This window comes from Xenopus tropicalis, chromosome 1, assembly GCF_000004195.4.
Source record: "Xenopus tropicalis strain Nigerian chromosome 1, UCB_Xtro_10.0, whole genome shotgun sequence".
Lineage (NCBI taxonomy): Eukaryota > Metazoa > Chordata > Amphibia > Anura > Pipidae > Xenopus > Xenopus tropicalis.
Window position 1 is genome coordinate 21,095,412 of NC_030677.2, and position 24,188 is coordinate 21,119,599.

Consider the following 24,188-nt stretch of genomic DNA (forward strand, 5'->3'; position numbering starts at 1 on the left):
ATAAAATATAGTTTAAATTGTCCAATGGTAGGGTTGCAGGGTGAACGTGGGCCTCGTATAGGGCACATCTTCCCTTCAGCAAGTCCCAAGGGAACTCCATTGTACATGGAGAAATGCCCATAGCATTGCCCAGCAGCTTCCATGTTACAGACACATATGAGGGCAAATGATCTTAAGAGGCTAATGGCATATACACAAATATGGAACCTGAGGGCTGTGAAAGTGCCTGCGATGGTTGCATTAGGCCAATGGGTGTTCAGTTGGACATCGCTGATTTAGGGGAACTGTTGCCGACCTTACTGAAACCTGGGGGGGGGGGGGGGGGGGGGGGGGGGGGGCGGCGGCTTCTTTTCCAAATATCTCTAACATTACAGAAGCTGGGGCCCCGCCTCTGAGCAACCTCGAGTCCCTTGGCTGTACAGCCATAGTGTGACATTAGCCTGAAGGACCCTAACACTGAGGGCCCCCACTAAAGGTTGGATCTCCAGGATGGGGCATGGCTTCTGGCTAGCCCTGCTACATACTCGTGTCTGTTACAAATGAGTGGCAGCTATGGCCTAGTGGCCCTTTTGGGGACATCTGCTATAATCAGTGTTTCCATGTTTGTTTATAATTACTATTGCCACCCAGCCCATATATCAGCAGCAGTGTCGGACTGGGATGGCAGGGGCCCACCAGAAAACCCTGGCACATGGGCCCACTCTCAAAACTTTAATTTCTCCTCTTTATTCTCCTAGTCTCTTTTCTCTACATACCATACTCCATGCTTCCATGTTCCCATACAGAAATGGGGAATGACCATAGAATGGGCTAAATAGAACAAGAGGGCCACTGACCCCTGGGCCCACCGGGAGTTTTCCTGGGATCCTGATGGGCCAGTCTGACACTGCTCGGCAGCCTAGCTGGTAAAATGCCAACCAGGACAGGGATTATAATTTACAAGTACTTGCTGGTAAACTTTTATCCCCAATGAGGAATGGAACAGCCCCTATTGGCAGTGCCAAGACGAGGGGCACACACTGTATGGTTCTCACAACACTGAGGAAACAGTCGGCTGAAAAAAACAAGATCCATTTTAATGGCTGGAAAGAACCCGGAACTCTGCGTTGTGGTTGGAAACGTCACAGCTTTACATTCCCATTTAGAAAGCGCGCGACCAACATGATTATCCCACCCACCCTGCCCATACAGACAAGCTCTGCCCGCACAACTTCCAATCACATTAAATAACACATAAATCCAGCTGTACAAATCATATATATTAGAAAGGAGACCCTCTGTCATAGAAAGTGCCCAAAACAAATAGTGTAATTCTACATTAGCAGCCAGTTATGTACAGCTCAGGCAAATAGTCCTTTCCATGACTTGATGCTCCCCCCAGTAGCTTCTCATACATTAGGTGCTGGCATGTCTCAGCAGCAGTTACTATGTAACAGACCTTAGTAACACTGGGAGCACTGCCATGGTACCCAGACATACCTTGCTTGGGCAGTAGTCAGATATTCCCATTCCACTTTACTGTGCCCATGGAAGTGACAGCACTAGGGATACCTAGGAAAGGGTACCGTGCCCATGGGGGTGCCAGCCAGCGCTAGGGATACCTAGGAAAGGGTACCGTGCCCATGGGGGTGCCAGCCAGCGCTAGGGATACCTAGGAAAGGATACCGTGCCCATGGGGGTGCCAGCCTGCGCTAGGGATACCTAGGAAAGGGTACCGTGCCCATGGGGATGCCAGCCAGCGCTAGGGGGACCTAGGAAAGGGTACCGTGCCCATGGGGGTGCCAGCCTGCACTAGGGATACCTAGGAAAGGGTACCGTGCCCATGGGGGTGCCAGCCTGCACTAGGGATACCTAGGAAAGGGTACCGTGCCCATGGGGGTGCCAGCCTGCACTAGGGATACCTAGGAAAGGGTACCGTGCCCATGGGGGTGCCAGCCTGCACTAGGGATACCTAGGAAAGGGTACTGTGCCAGTGGGGTAACTAGAAAAGTGGGGCTGGACCGTGGGGTCTGATAGCCGCTCTAAAGTTATGGGTGCCTGCTGCAAATTTTTCGAGCAAGTGGGCAGGGGGGCGGTAGCCAGGTATCTGTGTGCACTGGGCCCCTCTGAAAATTTTTCTTGCTGGGGGGCCCAGTGTGCTCCAGAACCTTGCAGGGGGGATTCACTGGGAGGTGCCTAAAATACTGCTGCCCCCCCATTAGTGAATCCAACTTTCCTTGTCCTTGGAAGCTGCTGCTGGGAGAGGCCAGAAAAGTCTTTTGGGTCAGTTCTGCTGCTGGGAGAGAGGAGGGAAAACAATGTTTTCAAAACTGCACTTCCCCTTTAAAGGGAAAACCAACAAGTTCATAGGCTTGTATAAAGCAGAATGTGAGAGTCACCACCCCGCATACACCGGCTCCGTATCATAGGTGACTCCATACAGAGAGCTAGGGGACCTCTGGGAATCCAGCAGCCGGGACTTGGAGCTGCACCTCCTCACGTCTCTTCTGTCTCTTCCTGCGCTCACTTTCTGCTTCCTGACTGCAAACAGGATAAGGATAATCAGGCCTGCAATGAAAAAGCCCCGGCATTACCGCTCTCATCCAATAAGTACAATTCATAGTGTGGCCTGGAAGCATTCTCACTCTCTGGGCCCCCCCGAGTAGCAACTTCCCAGGGGAGAGCATCATGGAAGGCTGGGCCAGCAGCAGGACCTGCAGGAGATTGGGCCAGGGCCGTGATCCAATTGGAATCTTTGGCTGGGAATGTTTATGATTGGCTGAGGATGTTGTAACTAAGGGTAGGGTCCCCAGAATGGCAGAGGCTATGGGTTCTTTGCGATATAACGCCTGGAGGAGGTTTGAAGAAATCCAAGTGCTACTGCTCATACCAACGACCAGTGTAACATAGTGCTCTATAGCAGCGCTGTCCGGCCTTGGTCCATTACTTGGGCCCAAATCATAATGTGGGTAGCCTGTTTAGTTTGGCTATCCTAACAAGGGCCACATCCTGCCCACCGGCCTATGGGAAACCCCGCCTTATACGATGACAGTCAGTGGTGGCACTATTCTGGGGTGGCATGAGTTCTAGCTAATATTCTTACGGGCAGATTTATTAGTTTTTCTGTGGTGAGCTCTAGTCTTACATTTTGATGAATCTGCCCCTAAGAGTATTGTTCGGACTTCTAACCCCCCCTTAAATCCTACTATTCCCTGCACATCAGTGATACGGATTTACAATCCCTCGTTCCCATGCCAGGCAGAAGTGACTTACACGCGGCACAAACCACCAGTAAAATAATAGTGAACGGCGCGATTTTGCACGTGTCTCCGGCTTTGTGGAAGAAGGTCTCCATACAGTATGTGGGCTCCGTGCTTCCCGCTGGGCAGAAAGCATCCTCGGGGCATTCAATCGGGTTAATGTCAGGGCTCTGAAATAAGCAAAAGTGTCTAGAATAGCGTCCTAATAAGTCAATGTAACATTAATGAGAGTATGTTTGCAATTTACATACATTCATTACGATATTAAGGGTATAAGATATAAAGAACACCAGCCCGGCCCTCTCACTTTCTCCTGACAACTTCCTTGACAATTGTCACTGTTACAAACAGACCAGCAGGTGGTGCTGTTGTGACAAAATGTATTTGTATGGACAGTACTTTATCCCTTAATAACATGAAAAATATTCATTAAATGGAACTTGCAACGGTGCTTAGAAAAAAAGTGTTAATCCATTATACCTCAACTTATTTTAAAAGTTTACTTATCCTTTATTATAAGATAATCACGTCTGAAACACCAAGACCATTTGTCAATTATGGGCTCCAATTCATGGACTGACTGCTCCATAACAAGAGCAAATTTATTTAATAATATATATTTAATTCCCTCCCCGAATCAGTCGTGCTGGCTGATACATTATATAGCTTTAAGAAGGGGCTGGATGGATTCTTAGCAAGTGAGGGAATACAGGGTTATGGGAGATAGCTCTCAGTACAAGTGAGGGAATACAGGGGTAGGGGAGATAGCTCTCAGTACAAGTGAGGGAATACAGGGGTAGGGGGGATAGCTCTCAGTACAAGTGAGGGAATACAGGGGTAGGGGGGATAGCTCTCAGTACAAGTGAGGGAATACAGGGGTAGGGGAGATAGCTCTCAGTACAAGTGAGGGAATACAGGGGTAGGGGAGATAGCTCTCAGTACAAGTGAGGGAATACAGGGGTAGGGGAGATAGCTCTCAGTACAAGTGAGGGAATACAGGGGTAGGGGAGATAGCTCTCAGTACAAGTGAGGGAATACAGGGGTAGGGGAGATAGCTCTCAGTACAAGTGAGGGAATACAGGGGTAGGGGGGATAGCTCTCAGTACAAGTGAGGGAATACAGGGGTAGGGGAGATAGCTCTCAGTACAAGTGAGGGAATACAGGGGTAGGGGAGATAGCTCTCAGTACAAGTGAGGGAATACAGGGGTAGGGGAGATAGCTCTCAGTACAAGTGAGGGAATACAGGGGTAGGGGGATAGCTCTCAGTACAAGTGAGGGAATACAGGGGTAGGGGGGATAGCTCTCAGTACAAGTGAGGGAATACAGGGGTAGGGGAGATAGCTCTCAGTACAAGTGAGGGAATACAGGGGTATGGGGAGATAGCTCTCAGTACAAGTGAGGGAATACAGGGGTATGGGGAGATAGCTCTCAGTACAAGTGAGGGAATACAGGGGTAGGGGAGATAGCTCTCAGTACAAGTGAGGGAATACAGGGGTAGGGGAGATAGCTCTCAGTACAAGTGAGGAATACAGGGGTAGGGGAGATAGCTCTCAGTACAAGTGAGGGAATACAGGGGTATGGGGAGATAGCTCTCAGTACAAGTGAGGGAATACAGGGGTAGGGGGGATAGCTCTCAGTACAAGTGAGGGAATACAGGGGTATGGGGAGATAGCTCTCAGTACAAGTGAGGGAATACAGGGGTAGGGGGGATAGCTCTCAGTACAAGTGAGGGAATACAGGGTTATGGGAGATAGCTCTCAGTACAAGTGAGGGAATACAGGGGTAGGGGAGATAGCTCTCAGTACAAGTGAGGGAATACAGGGGTAGGGGAGATAGCTCTCAGTACAAGTGAGGGAATACAGGGGTAAGGGAGATAGCTCTCAGTACAAGTGAGGGAATACAGGGGTAGGGGAGATAGCTCTCAGTACAAGTGAGGGAATACAGGGGTAGGGGAGATAGCTCTCAGTACAAGTGAGGGAATACAGGGGTAGGGGAGATAGCTCTCAGTACAAGTGAGGGAATACAGGGGTAGGGGAGATAGCTCTCAGTACAAGTGAGGGAATACAGGGGTAGGGGAGATAGCTCTCAGTACAAGTGAGGGAATACAGGGGTAAGGGAGATAGCTCTCAGTACAAGTGAGGGAATACAGGGGTAGGGGAGATAGCTCTCAGTACAAGTGAGGGAATACAGGGGTAGGGGAGATAGCTCTCAGTACAAGTGAGGGAATACAGGGGTAGGGGAGATAGCTCTCAGTACAAGTGAGGGAATACAGGGGTATGGGGAGATAGCTCTCAGTACAAGTGAGGGAATACAGGGGTAGGGGGGATAGCTCTCAGTACAAGTGAGGGAATACAGGGGTATGGGGAGATAGCTCTCAGTACAAGTGAGGGAATACAGGGGTAGGGGGGATAGCTCTCAGTACAAGTGAGGGAATACAGGGGTAGGGGAGATAGCTCTCAGTACAAGTGAGGGAATACAGGGGTATGGGGAGATAGCTCTCAGTACAAGTGAGGGAATACAGGGGTAGGGGGGATAGCTCTCAGTACAAGTGAGGGAATACAGGGGTATGGGGAGATAGCTCTCAGTACAAGTGAGGGAATACAGGGGTAGGGGAGATAGCTCTCAGTACAAGTGAGGGAATACAGGGGTAAGGGAGATAGCTCTCAGTACAAGTGAGGGAATACAGGGGTAGGGGAGATAGCTCTCAGTACAAGTGAGGGAATACAGGGGTAGGGGAGATAGCTCTCAGTACAAGTGAGGGAATACAGGGGTAGGGGAGATAGCTCTCAGTACTAGTGAGGGAATACAGGGGTAGGGGAGATAGCTCTCAGTACAAGTGAGGGAATACAGGGGTAGGGGAGATAGCTCTCAGTACAAGTGAGGGAATACAGGGGTAGGGGGGATATCTCTCAGTACAAGTGAGGGAATACAGGGGTATGGGGGATATCTCTCAGTACAAGTGAGGGAATACAGGGGTAGGGGGGATAGCTCTCAGTACAAGTGAGGGAATACAGGGGTATGGGGGATAGCTCTCAGTACAAGTGAGGGAATACAGGGGTAGGGGGGATAGCTCTCAGTACAAGTGAGGGAATACAGGGGTAGGGGGGATATCTCTCAGTACAAGTGAGGGAATACAGGGGTAGGGGGGATAGCTCTCAGTACAAGTGAGGGAATACAGGGGTAGGGGAGATAGCTCTCAGTACAAGTTGATCCAGGGACTGGTCTGATTGCCATCTTGGAGTCAGGAAGGAATTTTTTCCCCTCTGAGGCAGAAAAGAGAGGCTTCAGATGGGGTGTTTGCCTTCCTTTGGATCAACTGGCAGTTAGGCAGGTTATATATAGGCATTATGGTTGAACGTGATGGGCGTATGTCTTTTTTCAACCCAACTTACTATGTTACTATATTGTACCTGTGATATGGAATTGGAAGTTTTAGCTATTCAGTTTCCTTTATACCAACTGTTCCCCCTATTCCCATCAGGGGCATCACCCACTACCCCCTCTGTACCTTGACCCAAAGCCAAACAAATCTTACAGGACAATAATGATCTTCAGGACACACATCGCAGCTGGCTGCTCCCGATTTGGACTGATACTGACCATCATGGCAGAACTTACACGCGGTGTCACCGGGCCCTTTATATGAACCTGAAGCCCAGAGAAACAAGACATGTTACATATACACAGAGGCACATCCCATATCAGGAAAAACAATTATTATTATTATTATATGGCTGTCAGACTTACAACTTTTGGCGAGGGCCCCCCTTAGCTCATAACAAGGTATAGCAAACATTGTGTATCAGTCACAGACTATAGCTATATAGGGCTATAAACAACAAGGGAAAGACATGCCTGGCCGACAAAGAGAACACTCTGTGGATCCGGGCGTTAGGGCTTCCTCTCCATTGGGGCAGACGGTGCAGGTGATGCAGCTGGTGGTGCTGGGGAGAGAGACAGGGGTGAGTGTAGGCTGCAGTGTTAGGAAACCCAGAGAATTAAAGGCAAACTAACTCTGTAACTGTGCCTAGTGCTGCAGAAAGCATATGCTGGACAGGGAGTTTGTAAGTTTTCCCTAAACTCGTTTTCTGCCCATGCCCACAATGCTCTAAGGCAGAGGCCCCCAAATGTTTTAACCCAGCAGCCCAATAAATAGTGAGTGTCTATGGCATCTTACAGCAGCCCCTCTGGCATTTGCCAGAACCCAGAGGCCCAAACAGCCCCCCAGCAGCCCAATAAATAGTGAGTGTCTATGGCATCTTACAGCAGCCCCTCTGGCATTTGCCTGAACCCACAGATTGCCAGCCCGGGCCTAGTATCAACAATGATATCAAGCCATTCTCCTGGACTACTAGGTCAGGCCCCCCCTTTTGGAATTTGGGAATGGGATAATGGGATTATAAACACAATGGCAGGACTACAGTAGGCGATGAGGAAAGTTGTGGCCAGAAGGTACAATGGCTGCTCAGGCAAGGCTGAAGCTGGGCAACATTGTCTGTGGATTCAACCACTCCTGAAAGAGCCAGCAGAGCATTGGCCCAGGTATCTCAAAACAGAGACCTCCCCAGCCATTGTATGATCATTCATCAAATAAACAAATAACATATTTCAGTGAAATAAACAAAACATTTATTGGCTCAAAATTAAACAAAAATTCAAAAATAAGCAGTAAACATACTATACCAAACAATGGATAGGTACATCCCAGTGCCTCATGGTACCCACTCTCTCAGACCCCTCTGATGAAGCACCCAATGGTGCGAAACGCGTTAGGAGAGTGGGTACCATGAGGCACTGGGATGTACCTATCCATTGTTTGGTATAGTATGTTTACTGCTTATTTTTGAATTGTTTGTTTAATTTTGAGCCAATAAATGTTTTGTTTATTTCACTGAAATATGTTGTTATTTGTTCATATATTGATTCAGGACCTATCAGTGGGATATAATTTATAGACTCTCTTTCTTAATCTAATCCACTATTATGATCATTCATCAGCCTGTAATTGATCACTGGCCTTTAGTCCAAAGTATCAGATCAAACCAGTTTGGGGCACCTCCCTTCAAAAAAAACTTGGGAATTCAAAGCGAAAGGAAAATACACGCACATTGGGCTTTTTATTCAGCCCCCACCTGGGCCAAACAGCTGAGAGTGCTCAGATTGCACCTACAGGATATTAGAGTGCTCTTCTGAGCATTTTTGCAGTTGACATTTCTTCTAAGCAATTCTGTTCCATCACTATCCAGCCTGAAGGGTAAAATGCTATTAGGTTACGGGGGTCCTGACTAAGCACCCAAGAAGTTGATGAACCCCGTGGCTATATTTTTACTATTTAATATTTATTCCTATTTTCCTTCCAGTCGGACATTCAAACCTCTGGCCCCTGACTGGTCTGGGTCCCCCATGGCTATGGGCTCTATATGTTGTTACCCCACGGAATAATAGCCAAAGGCTGAGCCCCATTCTTTTACTAGCAGCAATAGATCAGGTATTATTATTACTTGCAGTACGACCCCCGGGGACACGGCTCACACGAAGTGGCATTCTCACGAGTGGCGTAAAACCCTGTTCAGAAAAAAACACATTCATCATTAAGTGTTAGGTACATAGCACAGAACCTGTCTCTTTATTTCACCGAAACCCCCCCTCCATCCCCCAGCACCCCATGTAGTCAGAACCAGCAGTGCAGAGAATAGTGAGAGACGGCCATACTCCGCATTCTGTAGCAGTTACATTTACAAATAACTTTTAAAATAAAGTTTAATACTATTGAAAATATTATATTTTGGTTTCCAACCTTTAATAGTTAGTAGCTCTGCCAGAATGAAAGTAGAATAAGGCACTGGAAGGGCTGGATTTCCAATCTGGGCGCCCCGCGGCCGCCTATAAATTTGTGCCGCCATAGGCCCGGGCGTGGGCACTGGATCATGTTATAGAAATGTTATGTAATAAAAAAAACTAAAATTTGCCCAGGTGCAGAAACCCATAGCGACCAATCAGCAGTTAGCATTTACTGGTCACATGTTTAAAAGCAAACATTTTATTGGCTGCATTTGCCCCAATCCTCGGGGGACGCGAGCAGGCAGAAAGGGAAGGGGGGCACAAGTTGGGGGGCTGGGTATGGGATGCTGGGGGCCCGGCATGACCCCACTGCTTACTTTATTAGTGGTGATGCTGGGAGTAACACAGGCTTGGCCAGAGACAAAGAAGCCACCATGGCTCACTGACACTGGGCCAGCCTGTAGCAACCAATCGTCGTGGATCAGTTGACTGAATATGGAACAATAAAAGCAAATATCTTGAAAGAGGCCCCCTGTAATATTAGATATAAAGTGTTACCTTTCTCACATGGGGCACACACTACAGAATCCGTCTGATTGGCATAGTGTCCGGGCTGGCACGACTGGCACTCGGAGCTGTGGGTGGCACTGAGGGGGAGACAGAAACACTGGGTCATCTCCGCTCCAGAACAAAAGCGATAGGTCTGGCTGTATTACATACGACTGATAGCTGCTGTACTCACAAAGGACTATACTATACTATTATATATAAACCTCTGATTATTATTTTGCAATACCTCTCATCTGTGTGTGAAAATCCTGCTCCTATGCCTATACTAATTATATATATATAATAGAAAGAGTGCCGCACACACAGGGACTTGATACAAAAGAAAAAGTGGTTTTATTGAAAAAATTCCTATATATTATATATATATATATATATATATATATATTATATATAGAAACAACAACAAGAAATCCTCTGCACTCACCCATTATCAATATATAGAACATTAAGACATTCGGTGCATTTAAGCTACTAAGAAATGCCCTTCCCTTTAAGCAAAACAGCGATTGTTTGTCTAATGGTTTAAAATTTAGTGGTTGAGCACAACTTTCCCTTTTTTTGCTATTGCTTATACAGGGGCAGTGGCCAGCTCCTTGTTGTAGCTCCCACCCTTCCCAGCTGCAGTCAGGTGATCCCAGTGGAGCCAATAAAAGGGCAACCATATGGGGGTTTTAACCTTGAAAGCAAGAAAGTTGCAGGTAAAACTTAGTCCCTTGGCTAAATGTATATTGAAGCAGTAGAATTCTTAATGAATCACATAAGTCAGTGTAGGAACTGGTCAAAAGGGATGACTGTGACGCAGTTGGCCAGCTTGAAGTATATTGCAATATATGGACAAACAATCCCTGTTTTGCTTAAAGGGAAGGGCATTTCTTAGTAGCTTAAATGCACCGAATGTCTTAATGTTCTATATATATTGATAATGGGTGAGTGCAGAGGATCTCTTGTTGTTGTTTCTATGTATTTCGTGGTCACAACCTCATTGCACCCCCGCCTAATGGTTTAAAATTTAGTGGTTGAGCACAACTTTCCCTTTTTTTTTTATATATATATATATATATACACACACACACACACACACACACACACACACACACACACAGTAGAACCCCCATTTTACATTTTTTCAGGGAACCAGGAAAAAGTTATATAAAATCTGAATGTAAAATCAGCATCAAGTACTCAAAGGAAATAAGCCATAGTGTTAATGCCAAGGGTTAAGCAGAGCAGCATTAATGTTACACTGTCAGGGTCAGACCGGGGGTGCAGGGCCCACTGGGCTTATTCACCGGTGCCCCGCCGGCCCAGTCTGATCCTGTACACTATGGGGGGACATGTACAAGACCTTTTTGGCAGTCAGAGGCACAACCTAAAGCAATAAGTGATTGGTGCGTGACTGTGAGGTGCAGACCAATTGGAATGGACTATTTACAGACACAACCAAGGCAATTTTTATGTAAAATTCAGGAAAACATTTTGTAAAAATCAGGGAAAAACACCCACTGAGAAGCATTTTAAATCGCTGGGACCACAAAATAAAAATGTAAAATGCAGGGTACCTAAAATTGAGGTGTCACTATATATATATATATTATATGTGTATGACACCCCCTTCCACATGTTGGTGCAGCCAATGAAATAAAGGGATATGTAGCCAGTAAAGGAAGCACAAAGAATTGGAACCACTGGCTCTTGTTAGTACCTATTGGCACTAGCGAGGTCCTTGGGGCAGCACAGTACTATTGGGGGGTTTAGCTGGGGATTAGCAGACAGGAGAAATAAACGCATAACCCCTATATGTAATAAAAGGCACTACGTCTGCCCAGGAGCAGTAACCCATAGCAACCAATAAGATGTTGGCACCCAAACAGGAGACTGATAAATTCTACCTGCTGATTGGTTACTGTGCCTGGGCAATCTTAGTGCCTTTATTAGCAGTTAGGCAGGTTATATATAGGCATTATGGTTGAACTTGATGGACGTATGTGTTTTTTCAACCCAACTTACTATGTTACTATGTTACATAATAGGGATGCACCGAATTGAATAACGAACGAATCCGCAAATAAGGCCAGGGAAGGGTTAAAGAGAACCACGCACTGTGTGCGATGAAACATTTTCAACTTCCTTGTTTATTTGACAATAAGTCACGTGATTTTAAGGTTTCGGTTCGGCTAAGCACATGGATTCTTTCGAATTAGAATCCTGCTGAAATAGGCTCCGTGTCGGACTGGGACCCCAGGGGCCACCAGAACACCTTAGGCCATAGGCCCACTCTCCAAACTATATTTCCTCCTTTCCTCACCCAACCTCTTTATTCTCCTAGTCTCTTTGTTCCCATTCAGAAATAGGGAATGGCCATGAAGTAGGCCAAATGGTCAGGAGCAGGAGGGCCCACTGACACCTGGGCCCACCGGGAGTTTTCCTGGTATCCTGGTGGGCCAGTCCGACACCGAATAGGCTGAATCTTGGCCAAATCCCAAACCAAATCCTGGAGCTAAACACCCAGCACCATGGAATTACTGTGCCACTATGGGATATTAGACTGTAAGCTCTTTTACATTTTTGCCCCACCTTGCAGAAAATGTTTGCTATGAATATATATTTGATGTAATATTAAATAACAACTTACTTAGTATAGAATCCTTGTGGGCAGGGGAGGCATAACTGCTGGCCACTCTGGGGCTGGTAGGAGCCTGTGGGGCAGGGCAGGCAACTGGTGAAGTTTACACAGGAGCCACTTGTACAGCAAGAACATTCCTCAGTGCCTGGGGGGGTATGGAAGGGAAGAGAGTGGGTACATTTGGTAGGAAAGCTGCAAGTTCCAATGCTCGGAATCAATGGCTGCAAAAGTTGAGCCGTTATCCCACCAGCCTTGGCTCCCAGACACTTAGCTGCCATTAGTCCCACAGTTTTGGGGATAGTCCCTGATTTTTGGCTCTCTGTCCCTGGTGCAGGATACGGGGGCAGGGCCTGACTGGGGGCGGCAGGGCCCACCGGGGCTACTGACCTGGGGGCCCCATCCCCCAAGGAGCCCCCACTGGCTGCGTCCCCCACCGCCCCCCCTAACCCCCCGCAGGGGCCCCCCTCCCAATGTCAACAGGGTTCGCCCAGTATGACCCTTTACAGGAAGGGGGGGGGGGTCAGCGCACACTATTTCCCACAATTCATGTCTTATGTCCCCTTCTCTTGTTAGATTGTAAGCTCTAATGCGCAGTGCCCTCCTGTAAAATAAACCCTTCTATTGTAAAACACTGCAGAATATGTAGGCACTTTATAAACTGGTGATTATAATAAATGTAGGGTTGGACCAGCCCCCTAAATAACCCCCAAGCCTCCAGCCCTCCAGTGATAACTGCCGGCCCTGTCCTACACATAATACGCACATTGTGTATATATCACTATGAAGGAGGTACCTGCCATTCATTTGTTGGTTATTCCAAATACAACTTGCTCCCAATAATAATGGAATATGACCTGCCCCATGTCCTACAGATTAATGGCCGCCATGCTGAGCACCTACTATTTCATTTAATGAAAGGCTGTTTTTGGTGTGTTAATAATAAGCTCACAAAGCACCATCTGTCCGTGGCCCCTAACCCATGTATTACAAGTGCAATGACCCACGGCATTCTCATAAGGTTACATAGCAATGTCCCCTAACATGTAATTACAGCGGCGCCACATGCAATTATCTGTTATTCTGTGAGCGGTGCAAACAAATAAATATATATATATATATATATATATATATATATCTCAACATCTAGAGCATGAAATGTAAAATAGGGATTTGAACTTTCAGTGCCCAAATTTCATCCAGTTGTCAGAATCATCAGCCAAATACACAGCATTTCAGCGGAATGAACTGTCATTGCTGTAATCCTCATACAGGTGTGGGATCCATTATCTGGAAAGCCATTATTGAGAAAGTCCCAAATTATAGGAAGGTCATCTCCTGTAGACTCCATTATAAATAAAGTTTTTAAAAATGATTCCCTTTTCTCTGTAATAATAAAACAGTACCTGTACTTGATCCCAACTAAGATATAATTACCCCTTATTGGGGCAGAACAGCCCTATTGGGTTTATTTCATGGTTAAATGATTCCCTTTTCTCTGTAATAATAAAACAGTACCTGTACTTGATCCCAACTAAGATATAATTACCCCTTATTGGGGCAGAACAGCCCTATTGGGTTTATTTCATGGTTAAATGATTCCCTTTTCTCTGTAATAATAAAACAGTACCTGTACTTGATCCCAACTAAGATATAATTACCCCTTATTGGGGGCAGAACAGCCCTATTGGGTTTATTTAATGGTTAAATGATTCCCTTTTCTCTGTAATAATAAAACAGTACCTGTACTTGATCCCAACTAAGATATAATTACCCCTTATTGGGGGCAGAACAGCCCTATTGGGTTTATTTAATGGTTAAATGATTTTTTAGCAGACTTACAGTGGCTTGCAAAAGTATTCGGCCCCCCCCCACAAACATGAATCAATTTTATTGGAATTCCACGTGAAAGACCAATACAAAGCGGTGTACACGTGAGAAGTGGAACGAAAATCATACATGATTCCAAACAATTTTTACAAACAAATAACTGCAAAGTGGGGTGTGCGTAATTATTCAGCCCCCTTTGGTCTGAGTGCAGTCAGTTGCCCATAGACATTGCCTGATGAGTGCTAATGACTAAATAGAGTGCACCTGTGTGTAATCTAATGTCAGTACAAATACAGCTGCTCTGTGACGGCCTCAGAGGTTGTCTAAGAGAATATTGGGAGCAACAACACCATGAAGTCCAAAGAACACACCAGACAGGTCAGGGATAAAGTTATTGAGAAATTTAAAGCAGGCTTAGGCTACAAAAAGATTTCCAAAGCCTTGAACATCCCACGGAGCACTGTTCCACCGATCATTCAGAAATGGAAGGAGTATGGCACAACTGTAAACCTACCAAGGCACGGCCGTCCCCCTAAACTCACAGGCCGAACAAGGAGAGCGCTGATCAGAAATGCAGCCAAGAGGCCCATGGTGACTCTGGGGGAGCTGCAGAGATCTACAGCTCAGGTGGGGGAATCTGTCCATAGGACAACTATTAGTCGTGCACTGCACAAAGTTGGCCTTTATGGAAGAGTGCCAAGAAGAAAGCCATTGTTAACAGAAAACCATAAGAAGTCCCGTTTGCAGTTTGCCACAAGCCATGTGGGGGACACAGCAAACATGTGGAAGAAGGTGCTCTGGTCAGATGAGACCAAAATGGAACTTTTTGACCAAAATGCAAAACACTATGTGTGGCGGAAAACTAACCCTGCACATCACTCTGAACACACCATCCCCACTGTCATATATGGGGGGGCAGCATCATGCTCTGGGGGGGCTTCTCTTCAGCAGGGACAGGGAAGCTGGTCAGAGTTGATGGGAAGATGGATGGAGCCAAATACAGGGCAATCTTGGAAGAAAACCTCTTGGAGTCTGCAAAAGACTTGAGACTGGGGCGGAGGTTCACCTTCCAGCAGGACAACGACCCTAAACATAAAGCCAGGGCAACAATGGAATGGTTTAAAACAAAACATATCCATGTGTTAGAATGGCCCAGTCACAGTCCAGATCTAAATCCAATGAAGAATCTGTGGCAAGATCTGAAAACTGCTGTTCACAAACGCTGCCCATCTAATCTGACTGAGCTGGAGCTGTTTTGCAAAGAAGAATGGGCAAGGATTTCAGTCTGTAGATGGGCAAAGCTGGTAGAGACATACCCTAAAAGCCTGGCAGCTGGAATTGCAGCAAAAGGTGGTTCTACAAAGTATTGACTCAGGGGGCTGAATAATTACGCACACCCCACTTTGCAGTTATTTATTTGTAAAAAAATGTTTGGAATCATGTATGATTTTCCTTCCACTTCTCACGTGTACACCACTTTGTATTGGTCTTTCACGTGGAATTCCAATAAAATTGATTCATGTTTGTGGCTGTAATGTGACAAAATGTGGAAAAGTTCAAGGGGGCCGAATACTTTTGCAAGCCACTGTATATGCATAGAGATGTATATTGCACCTTCTGACCCTATAATAAGCAGTTTGTATAAAGAATTCCAATGATTAATATGTTAATAAGTTTAGGGGCCCAGTGATGTTGCTGTTGGGCCCAATAACTAGTCAGTAGTAGTTCATAAAAATGGTAAAAATTATGTGTTAATAAGTCTGTGTTTTAATTGCGTAATTAACGTAAGTTTTTGCACAAGTTACATAAAATGTATAAGTGCAGGGGCCCAATGATGTTGCTGTGGGGCCCAGTAACCAGTCATTCCCCTTATGGAAAGTTCACATAGGAGACACTGCTATAATTCAGTACATAGATCCCAATACAAACAGCTGTTGTTACTCTATAATAAGCAGTTCATGTAAGTAGTTAAAATGAATAATGAATGTGATAATGAGTCAGTCAGTTCATTGGGGGCAGTGGGATTTACCCTAAGTTTTTTTTAATTCATTGGGGGTCAGTAACGCAATTTGTCATCTGCACTGAGGACACATGAATAGAGGGGGGCAAGGTGGTCATGTGACCCAGTGTACCATTCAGCCGTTCCCTTTCATTTCGGTTATCAGTGTATGACAATTACTAAGGCTAAATATAAAGGGTTAAGCTGGTTATTACCGGCCCCAGTCATGTGGGTTTATACATCAGTGACCACGACCTACATGATAAATCCCACAGCGTCAAGCAGGGACTCCCCCCACCTGGGAAATAACCTTCAGTATCGGTGCCTGACATTTCTGTGGTCGCTAAGTGGCACGTCCCTAGAAGCAGCACTTCCTCTCTGGGATTTGACAATTAAAGGTCACAATAACAGGCAGTTGCCTATTAAATTCCATAACCTGCTGAATATTCTCAGCTTCGGCCTTTTCAGCAGATCTGTGCGGCTCCTGCCCAATCATTGAAAATGATCCTGTAGTGAGAATTCACCATTTAACTTTGAACCACGTGTTGGGGCCCAGCCTGCCTCTTCCTTAAGCCCCCCAGAATCAGATATTTTCAAATAAACCCACATGAGATGTAATAAAAAAGCTACTATACCTTGTCACTTCCCCTAGGCCTCCTGTTTGTTTAACACAAGAAGCTGACAGTTGGGGGTGAGACAAAGCAACTTTAAGGGCTCTGGCACACGGGGAGATTAGTCGCCCGCAACAAATCTCCCTGTTCACAGGTGACTAATCTCCCCAAATTGCCATCCCACCGGCGAAAATGTAAGTCGCCAGTTGGATGGCACACGCTGCGCAGGCGATTTCGGCAAATCGGCGAAGTTGCCTCGCGAGGCGTTTTCGGCGATTTGCTGGAATAGCGCTGCCGCGTGTGCCATCCCACCGGCGACTTACATTTTTGCCGGTGGGATGGCAACTGATGACAACTCTGGGAGATTAGTCGCTTGCGAACAGGGAGATTTGTCACGGGCGACTAATCTCCCCGTGTGCCAGAGCCCTAAGCAAAGTCTGTGGTTACTGGGGTGCAAAAAGCCTTCCTATTGTATTAAAGCCCCTTATCGAGGAATTAGATAGGGACAGCAGGGCGGGTCGTAGGGTGCGGCCAGCCAAATGAGATTGTGAAGACACACACAGCACGGGGGATATTTTGGCGTTTTGTAGCTTAAAAAAGTAGCTGCTACAAAGTAGCTCAGTGTGTCTTTGCCAATAAGTAAGACACCAGAAAGGTATCCCTTGTACTAAGCACTACTTTATTATTATTCATGTTAAACTACTCCCTCCATACTGACTGTACTCACCATTGCTGGGGTACGTTCCTGCCGGACAGGCTGAGCACTGCGTTGTATTGATGGAGCTGCAGTTTGCCCCAATCAATGGCGCCCAAGTGGAGTTGGCCGGGACCGGAGTGGTGAGGAGCTGGCTACTGACTGAACAAGCTTAAAAAGGGGAGAAAAAGAACCAACAGTTACTAAGGAAGCCATACTATAATGTGCTGAACCCCAAATGCCATAACTCATGGGTGGGTTTGAGCAATGGTTCCTTCCAGCTGCACATTGTATTTTTCTGCCATTATGAAAGCTCTGGGGGTTTTTATTCACCATTTCCCTGCACAAGAACCACTTATGGCATTTCACAATAGATTAATCTCTAACTCCATTCCCTCCAACCAAACCCCAGCACCGCTCCCCCCATGTATGTTTTTTATTTTTTTTATAAATGATGTATTCATACTATTCATTACCTCTATGCAGATGGCCAATTTAATCACCAGAGGTCACAGAATCATTGTTCAAGAGTCGAGTCCATGAAAGTCAGGTACAGGGAGTATCCGTGACTACCCCATGAAGACTTTAAGCGGCTTTAATAAAAGCCACAAACTCTGCCCCAGGTTTAATAACCCATGGCACCCAATCAGCAGGAGGAATTTACAGGTCACCTGTTTCAAAGCAAACACCTAATTGGTTGCTACAGATTACTAGACCTTGTTCAAAGTTTGCAAAGTTGACTCGTAGATTATTCCTTACGCAACCAGTTAAATGCCTTGATTTAATATACTGCCAATTTAAACACTTATGAAGCATAAAATGAGAGCTCTGTTGCCGGGCAAGCCAGAATAGCTCCGCCTATGGGTCCTGGCTGCTGGGGAGGGGGGGGGGAAGAACTTGAGAAGTGGCAAAAGGGCTCAGTATGAATGTATGTTTGCTCTTCTAGACATGCCGGAGGGTGTTTTTTAAGTTTGTGGAGGTTAATTAATCTACAGAGTTTCCTTCATAGTATCCCAGGGCAAATTCCATGTATAATACCCCAGAACCCACAGCAGGATAAATACAGTGCCAATTCCATGTATAATACCCCAGAACCCACAGCAGGATAAATACAGTGCCAATTCCATGTATAATACCCCAGAACCTACAACGGGATAAATACAGTGCCAATTCCATGTATAATACCCCAGAACCCACGGCAGGATAAATACAGTGCCAATTCCATGTATAATACCCCAGAACCCACAGCAGGATAAATACAGTGCCAATTCCATGTATAATACCCCAGAACCCACAGCAGGATAAATACAGTGCCAATTCCATGTATAATACCCCAGAACCTACAACGGGATAAATACAGTGCCAATTCCAAGTATAATACCCCAGAACCCACAGCAGGATAAATACAGAGCCAATTCCACGTATTATACCCCAGAACACATGGCAGGATAAATACAGTGCCAATTCCACGTATTATACCCCAGAACCCACGGCAGGATAAATACAGAGCCAATTCCACGTATTATACCCCAGAACACATGGCAGGATAAATACAGTGCCAATTCCACGTATAATACCCCAGACCACACAGCAGGATAAATACAGTGCCAATTCCACGTATAATACCCCAGAACCCACAACGGGATAAATACAGAGCCAATTCCACGTATTATACCCCAGAACACATGGCAGGATAAATACAGTGCCAATTCCACGTATAATACCCCAGACCACACAGCAGGATAAATACAGTGCCAATTCCACGTATAATACCCCAGAACCCACAACGGGATAAATACAGTGCTAATTCCATGTATAATACCCCAGAACACACAGTAGATAAATACAGTGCCAATTCCATGTATAATACCCCAGAACACACAGCAGGATAAATACAGTGCCAATTCCATGTATAATACCCCAGAACCCACGGCAGGATAAATACAGTGCCAATTCCACGTTTTATACCCCAGAACACATGGCAGGATAAATACAGTGCCAATTCCATGTATAATACCCCAGAACCCACAGCAGGATAAATACAGTGCCAATTCCATGTATAATACCCCAGAACCCACGGCAGGATAAATACAGTGCCAATTCCACGTATAATACCCCAGAACACATGGCAGGATAAATACAGGGCCAGTTCCATGTATAATACCCCAGAACATATGACAAGTTAAATGCACTGCTAATTTACTGTATAATGTCCCCAGAACACATGGCAGGATAAATACAATGCCAGGCTTTTCATTTATATTATATATATTTTTTTTTACAGTTTTTGAATTATTCCCCTTCTTCTGCTGACTGTTTCCAACTTTCAGATGGGGGTCACTGACCCCAGCAGCTAAAAACCTATTGCTCTGTGAGGCTACAAGTTTATAGTTATTGTTTCTTTTTATTATTATTATTTTTAAATTATATATGTTTAATTACTATCATCTTTCTATTCAGGTCCTCTCCTAAATAAATCAGTCTGTCATTCAAAGGACTCCCCTGGTTGCTAAGGTAATTTGAACCCTAGCAACAAGATAACTGCTGAAATTCCAAATTGGAGAACAAAATGTGAAATAATTAAAAAAACAAAACAAAAAAAAAACCACAAACAAAAAATGAAGCCCAATTGCAATTTATCTCACCATATTGCTCTCAACATCATACTAAGGGATTGTACAGATGATTGTTTCTTCCTCCTGTGTTGTACTGCAGGGAAGTGAAGGAAGAAATGCATCCCATTCTTTCTTATGGGGCTGTACAAACACAGGCTTGTGTAAGGGTGGAACGCAGGAGAACTCATAGGTGATCAAGCCCTTACAAGAAAACATGGCAGTAATAAAAGTGCCGGTTCCCATGTATAACATCTCCATCCTGTTTGTTTGGGGCAATTAATGGTGTTGGTTTGAGGAGGCTTCATTAAAATCCAACACCCTAGTAACCAGATAACTGCAGAAATTCAAAGCTGGAAAGCAGAACAAAAAGCTAAAATAACTGAAAAAAAAGCCCCACAAATAATTCAAAATGAAGACCAATTGCAAATTGTTTCAGAAAAGCACTCTCTGCATCATACAAAAAGTTCATTTTAAGGTGAACAACCCCTTTCATTCTGCCCTCGTGGGACTTAAACATGTCCCATTTCCAGAAAAACCAAAGCTCAGATCAATAAGGAAAGGTGTGGGCGGGGCTTTCAGCAAAATCACTGCCAGTGTTGCGACAGTTAATTATGCAATGAGTGACTACAGGGCACGGTGGGGGGCATCTCCCATACCTATACACCTAGCCCTGCATTTATCTGTCATCAATGTGGAGCTGCTGCCAGAAATGACGTCTGTAGTCTTTGCCCATGAATTTCAGCTTTGAACCTGATAGACCGGTTGTATTTTTCTACCCTCAGCTACTATGTGACCTGTGTGACTAATTATTGGCTTTGGTTTGTGTGTGAAACAGGGCAAGATGTCTGAATTCAGAGCGGCACACACTGTATGCCAACATAAGCCTGCCTTATGTACTACAGGTATGGGACCTGTTATCCAGAATACTCGGGACCTGGGGTTTTCCAGATAAGGGATCTTTCCGTAATTTGGATCTCTCCATAACTTAAGTCTGCTAAAAATCATTTAAATATTGAATAAACCCAATAGGGCTGTTCTGCCCCAATAAGGGGTAATTATATCTTAGTTGGGATCAAGTACAGGTACTGTTTTATTATTACAGAGAAAAGGGAATCATTTAACCATGAAATAAACCCAATAGGGCTGTTCTGCCCCAATAAGGGGTAATTATATCTTAGTTGGGATCAAGTACAGGTACTGTTTTATTATTACAGAGAAAAGGGAATCATTTAACCATTAAATAAACCCAATAGGACTGTTCTGCCCCCAATAAGGGGTAATTATATCTTAGTTGGGATCAAGTACAGGTACTGTTTTATTTTTACAGAGAAAAGGGAATCATTTAACCATTAAATAAACCCAATAGGGCTGTTCTGCCCCCAATAAGGGGTAATTATATCTTAGTTTGGATCAAATACAGGTACTGTTTTATTATTACAGAGAAAAGGGAATCATTTAACCATGAAATAAACCCAATAGGGCTGTTCTGCCCCAAGAAGGGGTAATTATATCTTAGTTGGGATCAAGTACAGGTAATGTTTTATTATTACAGAGAAAAGGGAATCATTTAACCATTAAATAAACCCAATAGGGCTGTTCTGCCCCAATAAGGGGTAATTATATCTTAGTTGGGATCAAGTACAGGTACTGTTTTATTATTACAGAGAAAAGGGAATCATTTAACCATTAAATAAACCCAATAGGGCTGTTCTGCCCCAATAAGGGGTAATTATATCTTAGTTGGGATCAAGTACAGGTACTGTTTTATTATTACAGAGAAAAAGGAAATTAGAATTATTTGCTTATAATGGAGTCTATGGGAGACGACCTTTCCGTAATTCTGAACTTTCTGGATAACGGGTTTCTGGATAAGGGATGCCATACCTGTATAACCCCTGCCTTTAGTTTTAAAAGAATTCCCAATCATTCCCTGGGGTCCTGAGATCTAATATAAAAGGAGCAAATTGTGGGGGTGGGGCAATAATGAAAAGAATATGCAATTAACATTTGTTGTTGTTTACTTCTCAGCTATGGCTGCTAACTCATGCCTCTCATTCTATCTCTAATTAGTGCGCTGTACCTTTAAAAGTGGAATTTACCTTAAACTGAACGCTTAGAAAGACGACTGCAATGGAATTCTAAGCTCGCAAATGATCTTTTGTTGCTTTTTTTTGTTACATTATTATATATACATTTCTATACAGTCACGGCAATCCCTGAACACAGGGGCCGGGCAGGTGTCTGAGAGGGAAACATGGAGGAAAGGGAACGATAATAACACATTTACCCTCCGAATTAAGTTCATATTAAGATAGAGAGAGGCTGAAACCCCCCCAAAAAGCAAAAACAAACAAAATAGAGAAAGACAAACAATGATTTTAAGGATAGTGTGCCCTTTAATATGGCAAAATACAGAGTGCAGGGCACTAAAACAACCCTTTGAGACAAGATCTATATGATATAAACACACACAGACTTGTATAAAACACATGTGCTGCTGTAAGGTTCCTTAGTGGAAAGCAGCAGTCAGTCAGTCAGTGCTGCAGGGATCCACAGCTGGCAGTTGCAGGAACTGTATCCCATTAGTTGGAGTAATAAATGGGGGGCCTGGGGGCAGTTGAGGGACAAGGAAATCACTCACCTAGGAGGCAGAGAGCCCAGAGCAGCAGGGCTGTATGGATGCTCATTGTCACTGCATGGCACTGAGTGAGTCTCTGTAGAAGCCCAGTACTTCCCCCTCTGCCGGGCTGTTCTCCTTCCCATGGATCACCTGACTCTGATCATGTGCTGTTTGTACTGAGCCAGGGCTCCTTGCAAGTCCCACACCAGCCTCTGAGAGCTGTAATTATCAGCCTACTACTCCCACTACCATGACTGTCCCTTAGTAACACCACCCCACCAATTAGCAGAGCATTCCCTAACAGGGTGCTCCCAACTGCCACCCTTTGTCCTACGACGCTGAGGACTGGCTCCAAGCCGCCTTCTGGGAGTAAAACCCAACATTTAAAATGAGAGAGAATGGCATTCTAAGCAACTTTCCAGTATTTTCACACTTTTGTTTATTTCTATGTAAAAAAAGATCCCTCACTAACTCCTATAGCAGGGCCGGAACTAGGGGTAGGCAGAGCAGGCAGCTGCCTAGGGCACAACGATTGGGGGGGCAATGATCTATTGCATGGCGAACCGCCGGGGGCCGGGGAGACAAGGTGGCCGACCGGGTTGCCTAGGGTGGCCGGTCGGCTTGGCCCGCCCCTGTCCCACAGTCCTGGAATTGGGTGGGATTGGGCGGAATGGCATCCCGGTACTTCTTGAAAATGGGAAAGATTGGAATGTGAGTGAGTGGCCAGTTACAGGGGGGCTGTTATATAGTGCGTTAAAGCACATGCGGGGGGGGCGGGGGGAACAAGGTGGCCGACTGGGTTGCCTAGGTTTGGCCTGCCCCTCTCCCACAGTCCTAGAATTGGGTGGGATTGGGCAGAATGGCATCCCAGTACTTGAAAATGGGAAAGACTGGAACGTGAGTGAGTGCCCAGTAGGGATGTAGCGAACCTGAAAAAAAAAAATTTGCGGACCCGTTCGCGAACTTACGCCAAAACTCGCGAATATTCGCGGACTTTGCTAACCCCATAGACTTCAATGGGAAGGCGAACTTTAAAACCTAGAAAAGCCATTTCTGGGCAGAAAACTAATTTTAAAGTTGTTTATAGGGTGCCACGACCTGGACAGTGACATGCAGGAGGGGGATCAAGTGCAAAAACTTCTCTGAAAAATACGTTGTTGGCACAGCGTTGCGCAAAAAAAACCCCCAAGATATTCTAGCGAAAATACGCGGCTTTTTTTCTTTCGCGCTAAACACCATGAAAACGGGATTTGTGGAAAAACGCCATGTGTGATTTGTGTGATATTTTTTGCGCCGATAAAAAAACCGCGGAAAACGCCACGCGAACCCAAACTGCGAACATACGCTGAAAGTTCGCGTACATACGCGTTCGCGAACACCCGATGTTCGCGCAAATTTGTTCGCCAGCCAACAGTTCGCTACATCTCTAGTGGCCTGTTACAAGGCCCCCCCCCCCCCGTTATATAGTGCAGTAAATATCCTACTGTTGGGCTGCACTGTACCCAGAGTAGCCAATAGCCTTTTGCCCCTCCGCATTCATTCAGCACCAAGATACTCATATTCCAGTCTCTCATTCACACCACTGCCTGGTTGCTAAAGTAAACAAGGT

The 24,188-nt window shown here is 45.4% G+C and overlaps 1 protein-coding gene across 1 annotated transcript; it reads right to left on the reverse strand.

Moving 5' to 3' along the window:
* Positions 1-1,055: 1,055 nt before the first annotated feature.
* On the reverse strand, positions 1,056-22,803 carry LOC100492954 (tumor necrosis factor receptor superfamily member 9). The gene is made up of 9 exons (XM_002936765.5): positions 22,601-22,803; positions 17,378-17,515; positions 12,223-12,358; positions 9,579-9,667; positions 8,741-8,804; positions 7,095-7,183; positions 6,775-6,887; positions 3,253-3,409; positions 1,056-2,547 (listed from the first exon to the last, which is right to left on the reverse strand). The coding sequence occupies exons 1-9, from the start codon at positions 22,644-22,646 to the stop codon at positions 2,375-2,377; spliced, it is 1,005 nt and encodes a 334-aa protein (XP_002936811.2). The 5' UTR covers positions 22,647-22,803; the 3' UTR covers positions 1,056-2,374.
* Between the last annotated feature and the right edge of the window lie 1,385 nt (positions 22,804-24,188).